At 44.4% G+C, this 23,034-nt stretch overlaps 1 protein-coding gene across 1 annotated transcript in view; it reads right to left on the bottom strand.

Moving 5' to 3' along the window:
• Positions 1-244: 244 nt before the first annotated feature.
• PDIA5 (protein disulfide isomerase family A member 5) overlaps positions 245-23,034 on the bottom strand; it is a 125,907-nt gene continuing 103,117 nt past the window's right edge. The window contains exons 15-17 of the mRNA XM_034786053.1: positions 15,123-15,193; positions 7,164-7,298; positions 245-1,478 (exon numbers count right to left, since the gene is read on the bottom strand). Of these exons, the coding sequence (XP_034641944.1) occupies positions 1,398-1,478; positions 7,164-7,298; positions 15,123-15,193 (287 nt within the window). The 3' untranslated portion in view covers positions 245-1,397. The remainder of the gene's footprint in view (positions 1,479-7,163; positions 7,299-15,122; positions 15,194-23,034) is intronic.

The following is a 23,034-nucleotide window of genomic DNA, read 5'->3' as shown; positions in this document are numbered from 1 at the left end:
GGAAGCTATGTCAACCTGCAGCTCAATGTCACCAGAGAGTGTGAAATGTGAGACTAGTGCCACAGAGGATATACTAAAAAACAGAGAACCTATAAGAGTTAAACGATGGGCTTGCCCCTTACTCATCAGACAGGAAATAACCCTTGTTCATGGAACCTGCAGTGGCTTATGCTTTCTTGTCACCAGCTCTTACGGGTACTGGTTACATAGCACGTTGCCTGAAAGAGCTGCAAAACCAGGCTGATACAGGATTAAAACATTTTCAATTTTTTTATTGATTTATTTTTAGGTCAAAATGAATCTTAAAAAACCCATTCTATGAAGACATATCAAGTACCTCCAGATGAATGCAACTTTGTAAAACGAACAGCACAATCGCACATTTTTAAAGCACTCTCTATAGTGATGCTGTATTTCTTTACAGTGATTTGCAGTCTTTAACATGACTGCTAAAGAAATAGTTTTAATGCTATAACTCCATTTTTTAATTTTTATTTAACAAACAATGCGGACAAGCATTTGGAATGTACACAAATTGTCTTGTATGTAATTTCTGCATATCAAAAATATTACACATCTGTCAGACAGTCAATCAAATATACTGCTTTCCAATATGCATGTCATATGGCCTAAACATAAATTTACAAAAAGACAAACAGCCTACATTTTGCTCCCATATTTACAGGGGCATTTGATGACATAAATGCTGAAAAATGAGACTGATTCTGAACTTAAACTATGCTGTGCCGATTTTTGACAACTTTGTTTAAAATGACTCAGTACATTCTATAAAGATATGTAAACAGTTCTGGTACAGCGGATTAAAAATGAAATCAGTTAGATCTGGAATGGTCAATGCTAGTGTCTTCATTAACTCAATTTCCCTATTTATCCCTGAGCACCTTAAAATTGTTCCCCCCCAAACATCTCTGAAGAACATGTATCTATTTCACAAAAATGCAAAACTGCATTTGAACAGATTTTTATGTTTCTCAAAAGTCCCATTTTCCTCCACTGATTTAAAAAAACAACAACAAGTTATTACATGGATTGTAATACCCTTCAAAGAAAAATGCAGAATCACCGTATCAAACATCTTCACCTACAGACACACTACAGATTACAAAAATATTGCATAGGAGTGTTGATGGGCATATTCTCACATCATGAGAAAATGCTAGTTTTTAAACAGAATATGGCAACAATCTGTTTTCCTTTAAAAATCAAGTAGTTTCATTTTATTTCAAAATTGTACAAAATGGCCATGGCTGTTTTTTTTTTTTTGTTTTGTTTTTGTTTTTAAGTCTCTGTCTTTAGAATATGTGAAATCTCAGGCACAGTAACAATGGACCTGGGACCATTCACAGTGCAGTGGAAAATGTCTTTTGAGGCAGAAATTACAGTTCATCCTTCTTCTTTCCTACCCTTTCATGGTCTCTTTCTCTAAGAGTTCGCATGAAAGTGGCAAATCCAGACTCCTGTATTTAAAGAAAAATATTGGTTACATTTTTTAAATAAAAGACACCAAAACAATGTTTCAAGACTCCCAACACCAAGGCATGGGTATGTACGTGGAATGTAAACTGGAGAACAGTCATTGCTTCTGTACTGTCTGATCACAACAATGTGCTGGTGCAGGGCTCCTCCAATGAAGTGGAAAAGGAAATATCCATAGAGGCTTTAGACTCATCAAGTCTCTCATGAAAAACTGGCAGTAGGGAGGGGAGGAAGAATATGGAAGGCAACAATGTAACGGAGGAGAGGGCAGGGAGCTTCTCACAAATTTTGTCAATGCTTTTTCATTAATAAACTCTGAAACATACATTAGTGCCATGTTAATATGCTCTATGCACCACTTCAGAACCAGCTAGTAGACATGCGATTGCCACCCAAGAGCACAGAGATGTGTCACAATTCTTTATTCCATGATATTGCTCGGCCTTGGTTGTCTCTAGGGCTCTCTCTTAGACCTTAGATCACAACCGACTCCACATGGGCATGAAGTGCCACATGAATGTAAAGGACCTGCTCATGCAGAATCTGTTACTGGACAGGGGCCCTGATTAACAAAAGGTGGTTCTTTGTGCAACCCAGGGAATTAATTTACAAGTAAAGGTTTCTTTGGCAGAGTCAGGAACAGAATACAGGTTTCCTGACTCCCAGTGCCTTCCTCTAACTGCTAGAATTCCTTTGCAAGATAGAATCATAGAATCATAGAATATCAGGGTTGGAAGGGACCTCAGGAGGTCATCTAGTCCAACCCCCTGCTCAAAGCAGGACCAATTCCCAACTAAATCATCCCAGCCAGGGCTTTGTCAAGCCGGGCCTTAAAAACCTCCAAGGAAGGAGACTCCACCACCTCCCTAGGTAACGCATTCCAGTGCTTCACCACCCTCCTAATGAAATAGTGTTTCCTAATATCCAACCTAGACCTCCCTCACTGCGACTTGAGACCATTGCTCCTTGTTCTGTCATCTGCTACCACTGAGAACAGCCGAGCTCCATCCTCTTTGGAACCCCCCCTCGGGTAGTTGAAAGCAGCTATCAAATCCCCCCTCATTCTTCTCTTCTGGAGAAGAAACAATCCCAGTTCCCTCAGCCTCTCCTCATAAGTCATGTGCTCCAGACTCCTAATCATTTTTGTTGCCCTCCACTGGACTCTTTCCAATTTTTCCACATCCTTCTTGTAGTGTGGGACCCAAAACTGGACACAGTATTCCAGATGAGGACTCACCAATGTCGAATAAAGGGGAACGATCACGTTCCTCAATCTGCTGGCAATGCCCCTACTTATACAGCCCAAAATGCCGTTAGCCTTCTTGGCAACAAGAGCACACTGTTGACTCATATCCAGCTTCTCATCCACTGTGACCCCTAGGTCCTTTTCTGCAGAACTGCTACCTAGCCATTCGGTCCCTAGTCTGTAGCAGTGCATGGGATTCTTCCGTCCTAAGTGCAGGACTCTGCACTTGTCCTTGTTGAACCTCATCAGGTTTTTTTTGGCCCAATCCTCTAATTTGTCTAGGTCCCTCTGTATCCGATCCCTACCCTCTAGTGTATCTACCACGCCTCCCAGTTTAGTGACATCTGCAAACTTGCTGAGAGTGCAGTCCACACCATCCTCCAGATCATTAATAAAGATATTAAACAAAACCGGCCCCAGGACCGACCCTTGGGGCACTCCGCTTGAAACCGGCTGCCAACTAGACATGGAGCCATTGATCACTACCCGTTGAGCCCGACGATCTAGCCAGCTTTCTATCCACCTTACAGTCCATTCATCCAGCCCATACTACTTTAACTTGGCGGAAAGAATACTGTGGGAGACCTTATCAAAAGCTTTGCTAAAGTCAAGGAATAACACATCCACTGCTTTCCCCTCATCCACAGAGCCAGTTATCTCATCATAGACGGCAATTAGGTTAGTCAGGCACGACTTCCCCTTGGTGAATCCATGCTGATTGTTCCTGATCACTTTCCTCTCCTCTAAGTGTTTCATAATTGATTCCTTGAGGACCTGCTCCATGATTTTTCCAGGGACTGAGGTGAGGCTGACTGACCTGTAGTTCCCCGGATCCTCCTCCTTCCCTTTTTTAAAGATGGGCACTACATTAGCCTTTTTCCAGTCATCCGGGATCTCCCCGGATCGCCATGAGTTTTCAAAAATAATGGCCAATGGCTCTGCAATCTCATCCGCCAACTCCTTTATCACCCTCGGATGCAGCGCATCCAGCCCCATGGACTTGTGCACATCCAGTTTTTCTAAATAGTCCCGAACCACTTCTTTCTCCACAGAGGGCTGGTCACCTTCTCCCCATACTGTGCTGCCCAGTGCAGCAGTCTGGGAGCTGACCTTGTTCGTGAAGACAGAGGCAAAAAAAAAATCATTGAGTACATTAGCTTTTTCCACATCCTCGGTCACTAGGTTGCCTCCCTCATTCAGTAAGGGGCCTACACTTTCCTTGACTTTCTTCTTGTTGATAACATACCTGAAGAAACCTTTCTTGTTACTCTTAACATCTCTTGCTAGCTGCAACTCCAAGTGTGATTTGGCCTTCCTGATTTCACTCCTGCATACCTGAGCAATATTTTTATACTTCTCCCTAGTCATTTGTCCAATCTTCTACTTCTTGTAAGCTTCTTTTTTGCGTTTAAGATCAGCAAGGATTTCACTGTTTAGCCAAGCTGGTCGCCTGCCATATTTACTGTTCTTTCTACACATCGGGATGGTTTGTTCCTGCAACCGCAATAAGGATTCTTTAAAATACAGCCAGCTCTCCTGGACCCCTTTGCTCTTCATGTTATTCTCCCAGGGGATCCTGCCCATCTGTTCCCTGAGGGAGTCAAAGTCTGCTTTTCTGAAGTCCAGGGTCCGTATTCTGCTGCTCTCCTTTCTTCCTTGTGTCAGGATCCTGAACTCGACCATCTCATGGTCACTGCCTCCCAGGTTCCCATCCACTTTTGCTTCCCCTACTAGTTCTTCTCTGTTTGTGAGTAACAAGACAAGAAAAGCTCTGCCCCTAGTTGGTTCCTCCAGCACTTGCACCAGGAAGTGTCTGCTATAGGAGGCTATAGGCCAAGATTCTTCAACCTTTGACACAGTAAAAGGAATCCAGGAGAATGGTAGTTCTTGAAGTGTTTTACTGCTTTAGTAACAGCATCCTTTGCTATCATATTGCAACAAACCTGTAACTCTATGCACTTCATGGTTGTCACTTTGCTGCATGTATGTCCATTCAGGACTTCACAATGACAGCAGGGACAGAAATCACATTCTCTGGCTCCAAAAGCAGATGGCCATGCCATCAAACTAAAGAAGAATCTCCAGTACTTGTTTAAAGTAGAGAGACACAATAGTGTAATTCTAATTCTATCCAATAAAGAGCCAGTTGTACACAAACACACTAGCTAGAACATTTTCCAACAATTGGACAAGGTCTCCCTTAAGTCAGGCGATTCTAGAGCTGGAATCCTTTCCTTCATAAATCTCATAAGAACGGCCATACAAGATCAGAGCAATGGTCCTTCTAGCCCAGTGGCCAGTGCCAGATGATTCAGAGGGAATGAACAGAACAGGTAATCATCAAGTGATACATCCCGTCGCCCATTCCCAGCTTCTGGCAAACAGAGCCGAGGGACACGTCAGACCATGCATCCCCGCCCATCCTGCCATTGATGGAGCTATCCTCCTTGAACTGATCTAGCTCTTTTTTGAACCCTGTTATAGTCTTGGCCTTCACAACATCCTCTGGCAAAGAGTTCCACAGGTTGACTGTGTGTTGTGGGAAGAAATACTTCCTTTTGTTTGTTTTAAACCTGCTGCCTATTCATTTCATTTGGTGACCCCTAGTTCTTGTGTTCTGAGAAGGAGAAACTAACACTTCCTTATTTACTTTCTTCACACCAGTCATGATTTTATAGACCTCTATCATATCCCTCCTTAGTCATCTCTTTTCCAACCTGAAAAGTCCCATCTGCTATTTTGTTGCCCAGTCCCCCGGTTTTATGAGATCCTTTTCTACCTCTCTGCAGTCTGCTTGGGACTTAACTATCTTGAGTAGTTCTGTATCATCTGCAAATTTTGCCACCTCATTGTTTATCCCTTTTTCCAGATCATTTATGAATATGTTGAATAGGACTGGGCCCCATACAGACCCCTCAGGGACACCACTATTTACCTCTTTCCATTCTGAAAACAGACCATTTTATCCTTTGTGTCCTATCTTTTAACCAGTTACTGATCCAGGAGAGGACCTTCCCTCTTATCCCATGACAGCTTACTTTGCTTAAGAGCCTTTGTTGAGGGACCTTGTCAAAGGCTTTCTGAAAATTTAAGTACACTATATCCACTGGATCACCCTTGGCCACATGCTTGTTGACCTCCTCAAAGAATTCTAGTAGTTTGTTCAGGCATGATTTCTCCTTACAGAAACCATGCTGACTCTTCCCCAACAAATCGTATTCATCTATGTGTCTAATACTGGGATTTTTTTTTACTATAGTTTCAACCAATTTGCCCGGTACTGAAGTTAGGCTTACCGTCCTGTAATTGCCAGGATTGCCTCTGGAGCATTTTTTAAAAATTGACATCACATTAGCTATCCTTCAGTCATCTGGTACCAAAGCTGATTTAAATGATAGGTTACATACCACCATTAATAGTTCTGCAATTTCATATTTGAGTTCCTTCAGAACTCTTGGGGGAATACCATTTGGTCCTGGTGACTTATTACTGTTTAATTTATCAATTTGTTCCAAAACCTCCTCTAATGACACCTCAATCTGGGACAGTTCCTCAGATTTGTCACCTAAAAAGAATGGCTCAGGTTTGGGAATCTCCCTCACATTCTCAGCAGTGAAGACTGATGCAAAGAATTCATTTGGTTTCTCCACAATGGCCTTGTCTTCCTTGAATGCTCCTTTAGCATCTTGATCGTCCAGTGACTCCGCTGGTTGTTTAGCAGGCTTCCTGCTTCTGATGTACTTGAAAAAAAATGCTATTACTTTTTGAGTCTTTGGCTAGCTGTTCTTCGAGTTATTTAGCCTTCCTAATTATATTTTTACACTTCACTTGCCAGAGTTTATGCTCCTTTCTATTTTCCTCAATACAATTTAACTTCCAGTTTTTAAAGGATGTCTTTTTACCTCTAACAGCTTCTTTTACTTTGTTGTTTAGACACGGTGGCACTTTTTTGGTTTTTTAATTTGCGGTATACATTTAAATTGAGCCTCTATTATGGTTTCTTTAAAAAGTTTCCATGCAGCTTGCAGGGATTTCACTTTTGGCGCTGTACCTTTTAATTTCTGTTTCACTAAATTCCTCATTTTTGTGTCGGTCCCTTTTCTGAAATTAAATGCTACCATGGAGGTCCTGGACTTCAATCTCTTACCTGGCAGCCTAAATCATCAAATTCACTCCAAATTTCCCTTAGCAGGTGCTAAATTTCCCAGAATAGACCAAACAAGTTCCAGTTCAAAAATGCGTATTGGTGTGGTACACAATGATTCAGCCCAGCGAATTACTGATGGGAGCGGAAAAGCCTTTTGGAATACACTGAAAGTTTACCCTGTCCTGTTAATTTACAGCAAAAATGAAAAGAGACAAGACACTCCTCTCCCCATGGAGATTATTTTTTCAAATTGCAACCTGTTCTTATACTTACCCCTCTCTCTCCGTTATATTTTTCTACAAACTTCCCATAGTTGTAATAGTTAAAGGTGGGGTAACCATCCACACCTTCCTGTTTACACAGATCATGGTTCTGTTCTTTGGCACAGTCCACTGCAGCATAGGCTATCTGAAATACATAAGAGATGAAAAACCATAACTGTCTGCTGCTTCAAATAGCGGCACTTTTAGTGGATGAGAAATTGAAGAGATGCACACACCCTCTGCTGTTGCAGCCCAGATGCGTCTGGAATAGGAACAACCACTTGTACCAAAATATGCAATGCTTTTATAATCTCCAGAGATGGGGAGAAGGATAAGAGCATCAGACTCAAGTTGACTTGCACAACCCTTAGGTAAGATGTGAACTCTGTTCTCTAGAGGTGCAGCAATTCATTGTGCTGGCTAGAACTATATCTCTTAAACTTCATTAATTAGGGCTATTCGGCTGCAAGTGCTTATAGGGGAAGAAAACCATCTTTGTTATCCCTAAATATACTACTGTATCTGGCTGGCTGCAGCATCTTCTTCCCTCTTTAGTTTATTCAGAGAAAAGCTTATATAGAAAGATGGTGCAATGTTTATTAATTAATTCATACAAGTGTAAAGAACATTAACGATGTATGCTCAAAGCAGCTGTAACAACCCTCACCCAGTTCCCAGGTTAAGTGAGATGTGGGTCTAGTGGGTAGGACACCAGAGTCAGAGGACCTAGGATTTAATCGTGGCTCCGTTACTCATCTTCTGTGTGCCTTTAGGCAGGTTGCTTTACTCCTCTGCCACCCTTTGTCTGTCTTTTAGTTTGGACTGCAAGCTGTTTGGGGTAAGGTGTGTTATGAGTATGTACAGTGCCTAGCACCATGGAGTTCTGATCTCGGGTAAGGTCCCTAGACGCTACAAATAAATAACAGTAATAGCCCGAAAGAGAGCTCAGCGTGGCAACTCCAGGGCCGCCCGGGAGGGGGGGGGGAAGTGGGGCAATTTGCCCCAGGCCCTGGGCCCAGCAGGGGCCCCCACGAGAGTTTTTCAGGGCCCCTGGAACGGGGTCCTTCACTTGCTCCAGGGGCCCGGGAAAACTCTCGCGTGGCCTGGGCCCCCGGAGCTTCTTCCGCTCCGGGTTTTCGGCAGCGGGGGGTCCTTCCGCTCCGGGACCCACCGCCGAAGTGTCCCGAAGACCCGCGGTGTGGGGTCCTTCTGCCCCGGGACCCGCTGCCGAAGACCCCAGGCCCCTGAATCCTCTGGGCGGCCCTGGACAACTCTCTGCTGCTCTACCATAGACTGGCTTTGTCCCTCTTTGCCTGCTCACAGGGAGAGCTCGTAACTTAGGAGCCATAGTATGTCGTCCCAGACTAAACAGGGCTCATGGCTACTGTTACCACCCTGTGTGTATCACTGGGAACCTGATTCTGAGAGGTACTGAGAACCAGCACTTCCCACTGGCTGCAGTGGGAGTTGTGGGTGCATCTCAGGATCAGGCCTTTTTTTAAATTTTCAGCTTCAGCTCTTTTGGAAAATGAACTTTACTTACATTGGCCCAATCCCACTGTTATCACATATACGTAACTCCACCTGCAGAAGTTATTCTAAAGTTCTACTGCAATTTACATACACGTATTACCGTCACAATCCCATTATGCATTTGCTGGAGACTGGGTGGGTTATACAGTGTTAAGTCTATGCTACGTAAAAGCCAACCGATTAGAGAAGGGATTATTGTGACTACTGGTTACAGTGTTTCAAAACTAATTTAATATCAGATGCATTTTAACTTTAACTTTCCATTCCACTGGCGTACTCCAAGCAATTGGAGCAAAATACCTTTTATTTGCATGATGTCAGTGCTTCTGATGCCCTGTACTCCCATAATTAAAGATCACTTACTATGCCACTATGTCTTTTATTTGCATGGTGAGGCAGTCAAAACTACATCAACTGATCGCAACATCTGGGCAGCAATTAAAGAAACTGGAAAATCTATCTTGGGTTTTGTGTTGTTTTGGATTTGAGATCCTCATAAAACAGTGGCTTAGAAAGATCAAACTCTATTGCATCCTCGGATGAAAATTGCTACTTCATTGCAGAATATCACTTCTTTATTCATGTGTTAAAACAGGAAAACCATTAACGTGGCCTTAAAGACCAAGGATTCCTGAAGACTATTTAAATAAAGGAATAAAATCACAAATACATTTTGGTAGTTTTCGTACAACAGAAGGAACTCTCAATGAATCGGGGCCACTAAAGACAACTCTTAAGAATCATCTGCAGCAAGAACTCTTCATCTGTTTATGTCAGGTATTTATACATTATAAGTGATATTAAAAGACCATTATTTAGTTACATGTCAAGTAGTTGAAAGGAAAAGCCAGATTTACGGTTGTGCAAGGTTATTGCTGCCTCCTTGTGCAACCATTCTGTGCAATAAAATAAGGCAGGAGTCCTGTGGGAAAACGTATCTGACCATGTAATTAAAGACTGTATCATAATGTACATGCAAGAGGGCAGAATTAAAGTTGCATGGGCAACCGTAGACCTGGTATTTCCGTTCTCTGGAGTTCTTGATTTTGCAGCCTTAACAATGTTCTTTTATCGAAGTTTCATATGTAATTTCCTAATTGGTTTGGTTTTGGTTTTTTTTAAAGAAAAAGGCAAAACCAATTCTATTAGGTGCAACTGTAAATCTCTGTATTGTGCATCAAACTGGGTTTGAATCCTAAACCCTCAGCATTGCAGCACAGACTGCCTCTACTTGCTACATTAGCTGGCAGCAGGAGAAAGCTGTTATTCAGAGGCAAGGAGGTGCAGTGGAGGGAAATGTGCTGGTGAGGCCATATGCTGCGTCAAAGGGTGGTGGTGATGCTCCATCTCTCGCTCTCTCTCTTCCTGGAGCGATGGGAGCTATTACTCCTTGCGATGTCCCCAGATGTGGCCCGCGGGAGGGTCAGCCACAGGGGCATATGCTGTGCCACACGTTAGTGCACTTTAGAAATCACAACCCAATAGTGCACAGTACCTCACTGCGCAGACAAGCCCTAGTATATTACTATACTTAGTGTCATTGTTTTCTTCAGGGGAACCACCTCCCAACAGAATTGCGAAACAATTTTCTATTCTAGAGTGACGTTACCATTTTAAAAAAATGTGCATGTCTTAAATGGGTGTCTGGGAAAGAGACAATAGAATCTCCTTTCTTTCCGGAAATTGTTCCTCTTCTGTTTTTCAACCTTTTGCATTTTAACAGTCTGTCTTCCAGCCATGGTGGGATGATGTAAAATATCTTCCTTCGGTAGCAGTTGCTCTCCTGTTAAAATATGAACCACTACGCACTGGTTTATTGATTCAAGGAAATAAATCTCTGCAGGAGCTAATATTGACTTTTGTTATGAAAATGGAAGTGAATAACTGAATATTGATTCAAGGAAGGAATGATATAGGACAGGCTGATTTAAAACAATAAATTAGGGATAAAATTTCAGTGTGAAAAAGAATGGTACTATGCATCTGCTTTAGAGTAGTCAACTACAGATGACAAATCTGATTATAAAAAAAAAAAAGTCTGTTGTTGCCAAGTGACTTAAAGGTTTTGATAGCACATATGAATTAAACAGGGACCCATTCTTCCCTATGTTTACTGTACAAGGTTTTATTTATGTAACTGGTTGTATCTCCAAAATACAATGCACCCCACTGAGGTTAGCCACAATTCACTCATTATTTCTAAGGGAATCAGTTTGCAAGAGAAGATTAATCTTTAGTTACCATGATGTACAGCAACAACATTACCATGTCTGATGAGTCTTTTCTTTTTTTTTCTTTTTTTTTTAAATTCAAGACATGCTTGAATCTCCAAAGTATTAGTTTCTTGTTTCTTTAGTGCATGTGTGTCCCAATTTCATCACACAGAATTTTCCTGGATTAGGACCTGAAAGTGTCGTTCAACCTAAAAAAAAGCGACTGCCAAAAATAGTATGGTGGAGTTCCATATTGTGATTCATTAAGTCTCACTGATTTCTAGAGGTTCTGCAGGTTCTAGAAGTCTTCCTTCAATGATGGCTGTGCAATCCCCATTTCTTCAGATTTTGCCCTCAATGACAACCATACAATCGCACTGTTAGCTGTCTGGTGGTCTGCTTTATATAGATGCATAAGAGTACAAGTGTGTTCAAAAAATGTAAGTAATTCCAAAGAGGCTTGCCCAAACAGCAGCACCTTTTGAAGAATTCTAGATCTCTCTTACTCTGTGGGCATGGAAAAAAAATCAACAGATTTCCTCCACGAAGTTCAGATCAGAGCACCATAAATCAATTCATTCTAGCTTAACTCTGGACTCAGCCTTTTGGGGCTCAGTTGAAAATGAGCCTGCGGACTTCTGAAGGTTTTATTGGCGTCCCTAAGAGTCTCTAGTCTAGAGCACTGACTGAACACATCTTCATGCTCTTCCATCTGTTCAGCAAAGGGACAACGGTCACCCTTGCATCTCTTCAGCATCTGTTGGTGAGCCGGAAGGTATGAACGGCCTCTGCTGAAAGCATCCATAAAGAGAGCTGCAGATGCAAGTCAAGGCCCAGGTCTCTCTCCTGGCAGCTGCAAGTGAGGGCCAGAGCTCCCCAGGCAGCTGAAATCAAGAAGGTCCCAGGACCCAGGTTTAATATTTTTAAAGTACCTGAAAGTAACATTTTGTCAGCTGTTGAAAAGCAAGAAGTGACGTGCAACTGGCAGAGAGGTCCTGCAGTGAGGGAGGAGCCTTGCAATGGGGGATGTCTCATTGGGCCTAGCAGAGTTGGTTGCATAAGAGCCTTTCCAGAAGCTACCCTGAATTCCGTACAGTCAGGATGTGCTCAGCGTCTCTAGACGTCTCTCCTCGCTGGCCTTCTCTTACCAGTAGTCCAGAGACACTAAAGCAAGTGGAGGTGCAGGGGCCGTGGGTGGTATGCCAGAGCCAGATATTTCCAGATCTTCTGTAATGCGCTGACACATTGGACAAGCACATCAGATATTTCTGCTAAAGTAATCAGCAATGAGACAACCAATGAAACTTTGATATTTGGGGCCCAATTTTGAAATAGTGACCTTCATTTCTGTGCATGTGACTTTGCATGCAGATGATGGGCTTTGCATGTGCAAATTCTGTTGTTAGTGCACAAGTATTATGTGATTGACAAGTGCACACCAACAGATTGAGTTCTTTGGAAAAAATCTGGCCTGTTGTTACGAGACTTCAAAATTAATGCCCCATTTTGATAACGGAGATAACATTCATACAGAAAAAGCAGTCTGTTTTCTGTCTCTCTACAAACTTGGGAGAGCTCGGTCAGTTCACCTTTTCAGATATTTTTTGCAACCATAAGGCCTGGAATCATCCTTTCCTTTTTTAATTTAAAAAGTTAAAATTTTCCAGATGCCAAGGGGCCACCCTTATTGAAAAGTCCATGAGAATTTAATAGAAAATGGTAACACTTGAACCATCTGTTAGCATTGTTAGCATCCCTGTTACAGAATCCTACAGACAACCGTTTAAAAAATAGAGAAAGCTTAATTATTTTCTATTACATTCTGTACATTTTTAAGATTAATACCTTTGCTCCTTATTTTTGGAGTAATGTCTACTGAACCCTTTTGGTTTAATCCCTGTTTAATTCCATGGGGTCCCAATTCAACAAAACATTTGAGGATGTGTGTAACTTTAAACACAGGAGTTGTCTTATTGAAGTTAGTGGGGACAGTCACATGCTTAAGTCCTTTGCTGGATCAAAGCCCTATGTCTTTTCTACAAGGGCACCAACAGGCAGCAAGAAACATCTTGGTAGCCTATGGGTTGTGCATGACTGAAGAAGGTTCCCAAGGTGATCAATCCTTAGCACTTTCATAAATCAACAAGGGGAACGAAGCTGTTTTTGCTGCGTGCCTACCTTTCGGAAACTGTACAAACCTCAATATTCTCTATTGGATCTTCTGTTCCACCTCATTACATTTTATACCTCTGCACTTCAGCTTTAAATGCCCTCAGCTGAAATAAAGAGTTGCAGCCATCAATCATTGTCTCCAGGGCTTTGAGTCCTTTCACAGCTGCCTGCAGTTGTGAATCAAAACCTTCAGATGTTTGCATTCAGCACAACCATGACACATGCTAAAATTGTGATCAGATGTTTATTAATACATCCGGATAAGCAAGTTTCACATTGTTTGGTACATTCACTTCATAACTCCTAGATGGAATAAAATTGCAGGGAGCTCCGGACAGAAAGGCCTGTCTCAGAGCTAGCAGAAGGTAGAGAGAAAAATGACATGTTTTTAGAATTCTTGCAAACAAACTAGTAACCACAAGGCATAACGTTGCAAAAGTTCCAGCAGCAGGAGAATTGAGAACGGTGTGCCACTAAATGCTGCTATATGCCACCTGAACCCAAGGGCATAACAGCAGCATTCTAATTCCATCCATAAGCAAGACAAGAGAGCAGTTTGCCTCCCTACGTTCATCACATGTAGTTCAGAAATTGACTAAATGCCATCCACAAAAACTCCTCCCTGCTCTTCCAGCATGTGCGCACACAGATGCATCCACAGTTGATTGAGGTCTCACCAATATCTGTAAAGTCTAAATGGCAAGAGGTTTCAAAGCTAGCCCTTCATTTCCTAGTAAATCCCCCAAGCCATTTCCACAGCATGGCTAGGTGAAAAGCAGACAGGAAGTTAAACCACAAACATAGATCTAGGATTATGGCCCTAATTCAGCAAAGGACTTAATCATGTTCCTCACTATAAGCAAGTGAGAAAACGGGACTAGTCATGTCCTTAAATAGATTGCTGAATTGGAGCCTCTGTTTCTTGTACAGACAGAAGGTGCTGGGTTGCAAAGACTGGGAAGAAATAAAGGGAACTAAAAAAAGCAACAACAAAAAAGTGTTGTTGTTTTTTAATAGCATCTTTCATACAAACCATATCCTGAAACACATTACAGATCATAGAGACAAGAGAGAAGACTGAAGATGTACTAACAAAGGAGAAATGATAGGGCCTAACAGTAGAAGCCTTTGCTTTTATGAGCCAATGAGGCCACTGTATTTGTGTGAGCAAGGACTATCCATGTGACTAAGGGTTTGATTGATCTGACACAAATTGCAATTTCCCAGTTTTTGGATTAAGGGTGGAATTTTCAACAGCTTGTATGTGATTTACAAAACACAAGTCCTATTGAAAGCCAATGGGATTTGTGCTCCCAAGAGACTTCATTTGGGTTTTGCTTGTAAATCACTTAAGCTCTTTTGACAATCCCCTCTGTGTTTCTGCCCAGAGTCAGGGTATGTCTACACTACAGTTGCTACGGTGCACAGCTCCAGCACTGCACTTGTGCCGCTGAAGGGCCATAGTGTAGATGCTCCCTACACTGACAGAAAGAGTGTTTCTGTCGCTATATTTAATCCACCTCTATGAAAGGTGGTATTTGGGTTGATGGAATTCTTCTGTTGACCTAGCTGCGTCTACACTAGGGCTTAGATTGACCTATGGAACAGGGAACAAAATTTTTCACTGCTCTGAACTATGTAGCCAGGTCAAATTAAGAGTTAGGCTAGCTCGGACCTCAGACACATATTTCTTCCTATGTCCACCCCACTAATTATAACAAGCCTGTAAGGAAGGGTGGACAAGAAAATGTTTAAAATAATCTTTATTTCTCATCTGTAGAGTTACAACATGACTTAATAGAGAAGATTTCACCCGAGAAGAATTAAAAGGGAAAAATAAAGAAAAATCAGAAAGAAGGTTAAAAGTTCAACTCAGTCTGGCCAAAAAAAAGTATGACCTCTAAGATGCACACATATTTTATAACTGATTAACTTGTTCAACAGCATTCTTCTGCACAAGCCTTATCATTAAATGAACTAGAACAAGCTTGTTAAGTGAAAAGGTGGCAGAGGCACTTTAAACATCTCAGAAACTATTAAAAATGGGTTACCTTTCGATCTTCTTTAAAGAGTTCTGCAGCAGTTGTGAAATGTGGGATGGAATTTTTACAGTGTGGACACCCTGTGCAGCATGGGAAGAAAAGGAAAAAAAAAATATGTAAAATTCATTGCAGAACAGGACATTGGGGCAACTGAAAGACAAGCCTGTAGGTAAATTAAGAATCAGCATTTAACAGAAAAAAGAAAAAAAAACCTTTCTAGATGAGAGGTTCTGAAACTCTGAGCTGAGGAACTTGGTGATATGGTGAGCGATCGCTGGGCACATGGCCTGCAGTTCAGGAAAGTATCCAAGTTTGAGAGAGAACTTAAATATTGGCATAATTCCCAATAAGCACGTGCTTAAATGTTGCCCTGAACAGGGATGGACTGAAGCCTAAGCGCCTTCTGAATTGGAACCACAGTGCAAGGGTCTTCTCCTTATTTCCAGTTGCTTTAAATAGCATTAGAAAACATCTATAAACAGATTCAAGATTTTCATATTATTCTGTTTTCACATATGTAATTACTGTAGTTGCCACAGGGATGTTAGGTGACTGAGAATGGGAGGACTAGAGGTGGAGGCAGTTGTGAATGGGAGGAGAGGTGGTCTGTATGCTTGAGAATTGGAAGGGAGGGATCCATGAGAGAATCTCTGCATTAAACATCAAGCTCACACTCTGAAAGTTCTAGAGCCACACCCTGGGGGTGGCTGTGAAGTACGTCAGTACACCAGCTTTTCACAGCTGGAGGACAGACCTCCAATTTGCGTTAAGGTTACAAGTCCTTGCTTTTCCATAGTTTCCTCCCATTTGCTCACACAACAAACATCAGGCAATTTGAAAGGGATTGGGTGGGATAGGACTGAAGGAAAAAAACCTACACACAGAAAGGCTGCGCAGTATACTGGTAAAACTTTGTGGGAAAGACTGGCTAATACATGCTGGTATTATAGCAGTGTCAAACTAGAGACTAGTTAGTTTCTCACTTATGTGGACAAAAAATTCATTCATATTTTACAAAAAAGCAAACCGGGGAAGGAAGTGAAGATCTGCCCTTTTCATTAGAGAGCAGCTTCAGGTCTCAATTCAGCGGCTCCGTATACTGTCAGTGATGAACCTGAGGTACTCTCAAATACTTGGCCTACATTAGATAAATCGGTGTGACCAAAAGTAACTAAATATCTGCAGCGAACTATTCTTCCTAACTTGTGGAGATTGTGCACAAAGGAGTTGTCAGAGCCCTTCTCTTTTGATTAGGCACAAAGGAAACTGGTTAACGTCCTCCAGTCGTGCACTGATCCAATGTAAAGGTAAAAAGCTATCGACGGATAATCGAAGTATTCCTGCCTTTGCCTTCAAATGATAAAGAGCAGCATGCAGGCAACTGCGTGTTCACAGTAAAGCTCACATTATTCTTAGTCATTTATCACTGCAAAATATTTGTAAATAGGTGGCACTCTTCCCTTCTTAGTCAGTACTGAACAGATGCCCTGGCATGATGTTAAAAGGCACTTTGTTACTGGGGCTGCTGTCTTTTAGATGAGATGTAAAACCAAGGTTCTGGTATCAAAGATTTCAAGGTCTTTTTCACAAGTGTAGATGGTTAACTCTGACATCTTGGCAAATTGCAGTACCATTGATTACACTGTTGGCCATCCTGCCAACTTCAGTCTGAATTGCACACAGTCTTCTTCCTGCAGGGAGGGATTTTCAAGAGCCCGAAGTGACTTAGGAGCACAAGTCCCACTGAAAGCCAGTAAATTGGTAGGAAGTAAATACCAAAGAAAGTCAATGGAACTCGCACTCCTAACTCACCCAGGCATTTCTGAAAATCCCGCCCTTACTGTCCTCAACTACTTTATAGTGTTGCTACATTCCCATCCCAAAGGCAGCTGCACTTCGGCGCTCGGTAAAGAGATCCCTGTGCATACACAGTATAGTCTGAAGTTAATTTTGTTAAGTGCTTTGGTGTTGGTCAGGCTGAACTGGCCATTTGGCCCCGGGGACAGAGCACTAGACTGGGACTCTGGACTGCTCGGTTTCTTTTCCCAGGTCTGTAACCCATGTGATAGGTGATCTCTGTGCCCTTGTTTCCACTCCCACCATTTGTCTGCCCTGTCTATATGGGTTGTAAGCTCTTCAGGGCAGGGACAGTCTCTCAGTATGTTTTTGTGCAGTACCTAGCACTATGAGGCCCCAGACTTGGCTGGGGCCTCCAGTTGCTAATGCAATACAAATAAGATAATAATCGGTGATGGGGAAACACTTAAAGACATTTCAGAAGCAAAAAGGCAAGAAATCACACCCACAATCGAAGAAACCCCTCCCCCAAAATTATTTAAATAGTAGTTTACACTTTCACCGCATTGCTCCACTCAGTCCCTCTAGAAGAGAAGGGTCCCCCAATAACTTACCCTACAAAGTGTTTTGGAGGGTTGGGGGGGTTGTTTTGAAGGACTTGAGTTTGATTCTCCAACACAGTTTTTATTAAGTGATCCTTCAGATTGAAAATAAGACACCCCAAAACCAAACGCAACTTGATTTAAAGTTTTCCCCCCCAACAAGCAAATGTCTTTCAGACAGCATCCCTCAGGTGGGTTGTACCACTCTCTGTGCCTGAGGAGGGAATCTGTTAAAACTCCCAGCTTCAAGCCCCCACTTATGTGCTGACAGATAGCTTTGATAGTTAGGATTTAGAACAAGTCATTCTTTTCAAGTAAATTCAACTGAAAGCCAATAAACCACGAGTGTCCCTTTAGACACAGAAAAGTCCACTTCACATTAAAAATGCAACCTGGTATTTCACAGTGGTCAACAGATGGCAACTCAGAATACCAAATAGCAGTTTAGCTGATAACAGGGGAGTAATAAAACGGTCAGGCATGTCAACAGTTGCTCAACGGCCCTACTGTCCTAGCACGTCATCATGACATATACTGCAGAGTAATATCCAACAGAGGGCATCAAGACAAAGATTCATAGATTTTAAGGGCACAAGGGACCATTAGATCATCTGGATCATTGCCTGTATTTTCCAAATGCTATGACTAATATGTTTGGAGTTTTTAGGCAACAGAGGAGATAGCTAAACCACACATAATCCAAAACCATTGGTAAAGGAGTGTAAGGCCTTGTCTACACTACGAGAGTAGTTCGATTTTACTTAAATCGAATATTTGGAATCGATATTGCAAAGTCGAACGTGTGTGTCCACACTAAGGACAGTAATTCGACTTTGTGAGTCCACACTAACGGGGAAAGCGTCGACATTGGAAGCGGTGCACTGTGGGCAGCTATCCCACAGTTCCCGCAGTCCCCGCTGCCCATTGGAATTCTGGGTCGAGCCACCAATGCCTTCTGGGTAAAAAAATGTGTCGAGGGTGCTTTTGGGTAACTGTCGTCATCCATCCATCACTCACTCCCGCCCTCCCTCCCTCCCTGAAAGCGCCGGCGGGAAATCATTTCGCGCACTTTTCAAGTCATTGACAGCGCGGACGCCACAGCACTGTGAGCATGGAGCCCGCTGCAACCATCGCTGCAGTTGTGGCCGCTCTCAACGCCTCGCAGCTTATCATACAGGTTGCCCTGAGGCAGATGCAGAAAAGTCAGGCGAGGAGGCTACGTCAACGCGGTGATGGCCTGAAGTGTGAGAGTAGCACAGACCTCTCAGAAAGCAGGGGACCCAGCGCCGAGGACATCACGGTGGCAATGGGTCATGTTGATGCCGTGGAACGGCGATTCTGGGCACGGGAAACAAGCACTGAGTGGTGGGACCGCATAGTGCTGCAGGTCTGGGATGAATCACAGTGGCTGCGAAACTTCCGCATGCGGAAGGGAACTTTCCTTGAACTTTGTGAGTTGCTGTCCCCTGCCCTGAAGCGCAATGACACCCGGATGCGACCAGCCCTGACTGTCCAGAAGCGAGTGGCCATAGCCCTCTGGAAGCTTGCAACGCCTGACAGCTACCGGTCAGTCGCGAGCCAGTTTGGGGTGGGCAAATCTACCGTGGGGGTTGTTGTGATGCAAGTAGCCAAGGCAATCGTTGATGTACTGCTGCCAAAGGTAGTGACCCTGGGAAACGTGGAGGCGATCATAGATGGCTTCGCAGCGATGGGATTCCCAAACTGCGGTGGGGCCATAGATGGAACTCACATCCCTATCCTGGCACCGGACCACCAGGCCAGCCAGTACATTAACAGAAAGGGCTACTTTTCCATGGTGCTGCAAGCACTGGTGGACCACAGGGGACGTTTTACCAACATCTACGTGGGATGGCCGGGCAAGGTTCATGACGCTCGTGTTTTCAGGAACTCTGGTCTGTTTAGACGGCTGCAGCAAGGTATTTACTTCCCGGACCACAAAATAACTGTTGGGGATGTGCAGATGCCTATAGTCATCCTCGGGGACCCAGCCTACCCGCTAATGCCCTGGCTCATGAAGCCCTATACAGGTGCCCTGGACACTGAAAAAGAACTCTTCAACTACCGGCTGAGCAAGTGCAGAATGGTGGTGGAGTGTGCTTTTGGACGTCTCAAGGGGAGATGGAGAAGCTTGATGACTCGCTGTGATCTCAGCGAAACCAATATCCCCATTGTTATAGCAGCTTGCTGTGTGCTCCACAATCTCTGTGAGAGCAAGGGGGAGACCTTTATGGCGGGGTGGGAGGTTGAGGAAATTAGCCTGGCTGCTGATTACTCACAGCCAGACAGCCGGGCGATTAGAAGAGACCAGCGGGAAGCGCTGTGCATCCGGGAGGCTTTGAAAGCAAAGTTCCTGAGTGAGCAGGGTAACCTGTGACTTTCTAATTTTGTGTACAGAGAAGCCTTCACCCCACTTCCAACACACGTTTCAAAATAAAAATAGTTCTACTTTGTTAAAGCACACCGTTTTCTGTAATACTGTTTTCGCGGGAATTTTTTAAAACTGGGACGCAGACTGTGGTGCGGAGCGGGTGTAGTGTAGTCGCGCGAATGCAGCTTCTAAACTGAAGGACTGACAGGCTCCGGTGCGGTGGGATGGTTCTTTCAACGGAGCCTGTCACCCCTCCTGATAGGGACTGTGTGTATGGGGGTACTATGTGACTTTGTGGCGGGGGGGGACGCTTACAGATCCCCTGCTGTGTGGCTCTGTGATCCTGCCTAAGGACCGCCGCTTCAGATCTCTAACTGCCCTCCCGTGCCACAAAGTCACAGAGCAACCCACCTCCCACCACATAACATGAAAAGAACCTCCCAGACTAACCAGGGTAAGTAGTCACTGCATCACTGCACTATGTATGTGCCCTGCTGCTGTGCCTGCCCCCGACTATGTACCCTGCCAAAGGTGACTGTCCTGTCCAATTACCAACCCCCTTTCCCCCCCTCCTCCAAAAGAACATGATGGAAACAGTAGTTAACAGAAACATATTTTTTATTAACAACTACACAGGGGACTGGGAAGTGAAACTTGGACGGGGGCTTGTGTCAGGCGGGAAGGAAAGAACTTGTCAAACTTTGGGGACTGAGAGCCTTCTGCTGCTCGAGCTCTCTGCAGGGGTGCAGTGAGAGTTAGCAGGGACTCTGCCGCCTCTCCTTCTGTGCACTTTGGGTGAAGGGAGTATGGGACTTGGTGGCGGGGGAGGGCGGTTAGAGATGGACTGCAGCGGGGCTCTGTCCTCCTGCCTCCGTTCCTGCAGAACATCCACAAGGCGCCGGAGCGTGTCCGTTTGCTCCCTCAGTAGTCCAAGCAGGGTTTGAGTCGCCTGCTGGTCTTCCTGACGCCACCTCTCCTCCCGATCCATGTTGGCTTGGTGCATTTGGGACAAGTTCTCCCGCCACTGGGTCTGCTGTGCTGCCTGTGCTCTGGAGCAGGCTATAAGCTCGGAGAACATGTCCTCCCGTGTCCTCTTCTTCTTATGCCTAATCCTCCCTAGCCTCTGGGAGTGTGATGACAGGCTAGGTTGTGAGACAGTCGCAGATGGGGCTGTGGGAATGGGAAAAAGGGAGTGAATTCCTCAGAAAGATAAATGTAGTTGTGAACAAAGAACATAGTCTTTCTCTGTGAACAGGACCATGCACAGCACCTATCACATGCGCACTCAGCACAAGGTCGAATTCTCGGCCTTCGCATTCACTGTCTGTGGTTTTGCAGAGCACTTTTGAGAACCCTGTCAGGACAACGGAATTTCTGTTGCAGGCAGACATGGTAAGCCGTAGATTCGTGGCAGCTTAAAACTTTAATATTAGCAATGGCCTCATTTCACATTGAAATCAATGTCGGTCCCTGCTGCCAGCAATCCGGCAAGCAGGAAGTTTGCTCCTGTCCCACACCCTCGCGGCTGTCCCCGGGAACGATCCCTTTCGGCTGACCCTTTCCCGCCTCCACCGCGTGGCTGCAAACCAGCCAACACTAATAACATTCCCCTACCTCATTCAAAGCAGGTCTTCATGAGCGACATCACCCTCATGAGGATCTCTGAGAGCGACAGACAGAGAATGCTCCGGGAAAGCCTCCAAAGACCAGGGCCGTATGCCGCCATGCTGTGCCAAGCAATGATTCCGGAGTACTTGCTAGTCTCGTGGCGCGGCAACGTGTCCTACTACGGAGGACCCAATAAGGCCGCTCTCCCCAAGAACCTAATGCAGCGGATTTCAAATTACCTGCAGGAGAGCTTCCTTGAGATGTCCCAGGAGGATTTCTGCTCCATCCCCGGACATATAGACCGCATCTTACTGTAGCTGCAGTAGCAGGGACTACACAGTAGAGCGGCTTGGGCAGGACAATCATGCAAAACCGGACATTGCTAGATTTTTTTGAAATACTTGCACTGCCCATGACTGAACCGTTAAGTTATTCAAAGTAATCATGAGAAACCCATTTTTTACATTGTTAATAATCATGTTCTGTTACAAATAAATGTTTAGATGTTTACAACACTTACTGGATGATCCTTCACCAGATTCTGTGTCCGGGGTAACGGCTGGGGAGGGTTGGTAGGGGATCTCTGTAAGGGTGATGAAGAGATCCTGGCTGTCGGGGAAATCAGCGTTGTGAGCGCTGTCGACTGCCTCGTCCTCCTCATCTCCTTCCTCATCTTCCCCGTCCGCTAACATGTCCGAGGATCCGGCCGTGGACACTATCCCATCCTCAGAGTCCACAGTCAGTGGTGGGGTAGTGGTGGCGGCCGCACCGAGGATGGAATGCAGTGCCTCGTAGAAACGGGATGTCTGGGGATGGGATCCGGAGCGTCCGTTTGCCTCTTTGGTCTTCTGGTAGCCTTGCCTCAGCTCCTTGATTTTCACGCGGCACTGCGTTACATCCCGGCTGTATCCTCTCTCTGCCATGTCTTTAGAGATCTTCTCATAGATCTTTGCATTCCGTCTTTTGGATCGCAGCTCGGAAAGCACGGACTCATCGCCCCACACAGCGATGAGATCCAAGACTTCCCGATCAGTCCATGCTGGGGCCCTCTTTCTATTCTGAGCTTGCACTGCCATCAGTGCTGGAGAGCTCTGCATCGTTGCCAGTGCTGCTGAGCTCGCCACGATGTCCAGACAGGAAATGAGATTCAAACTGGCCAGACAGGAAAAGGAATTCAAATTCAAATTTTCCCGGGGCTTTTCCTGTGTGGCTGGTCAGAGCATCCGAGCTCGTACTGCTGTCCAGAGCGTCAACAGAGTGGTGCACTGTGGGATAGCTCCCGGAGCTATTAACGTCGATTTCCATCCACACCTAGCCTAATTCGACATGGCCATGTCGAATTTAGCGCTACTCCCCTCGTCGGGGAGGAGTACAGAAGTCGAATTAAAGAGACCTCTATGTCGAACTAAATACCTTCGCGGTGTGGACGGGTGCAGGGTTAATTCGATGTAACGGCGCTAACTTCGACATAAACGCCTAGTGTAGACCAGGCCTAAGCCTCCCAGTTTTATCCTACCACATCTTA

The sequence above is a fragment of the Trachemys scripta genome, chromosome 11, assembly GCF_013100865.1.
Source record: "Trachemys scripta elegans isolate TJP31775 chromosome 11, CAS_Tse_1.0, whole genome shotgun sequence".
Taxonomy (NCBI): domain Eukaryota; kingdom Metazoa; phylum Chordata; order Testudines; family Emydidae; genus Trachemys; species Trachemys scripta.
This window is presented reverse-complemented; position numbering and strand designations above follow the sequence as displayed.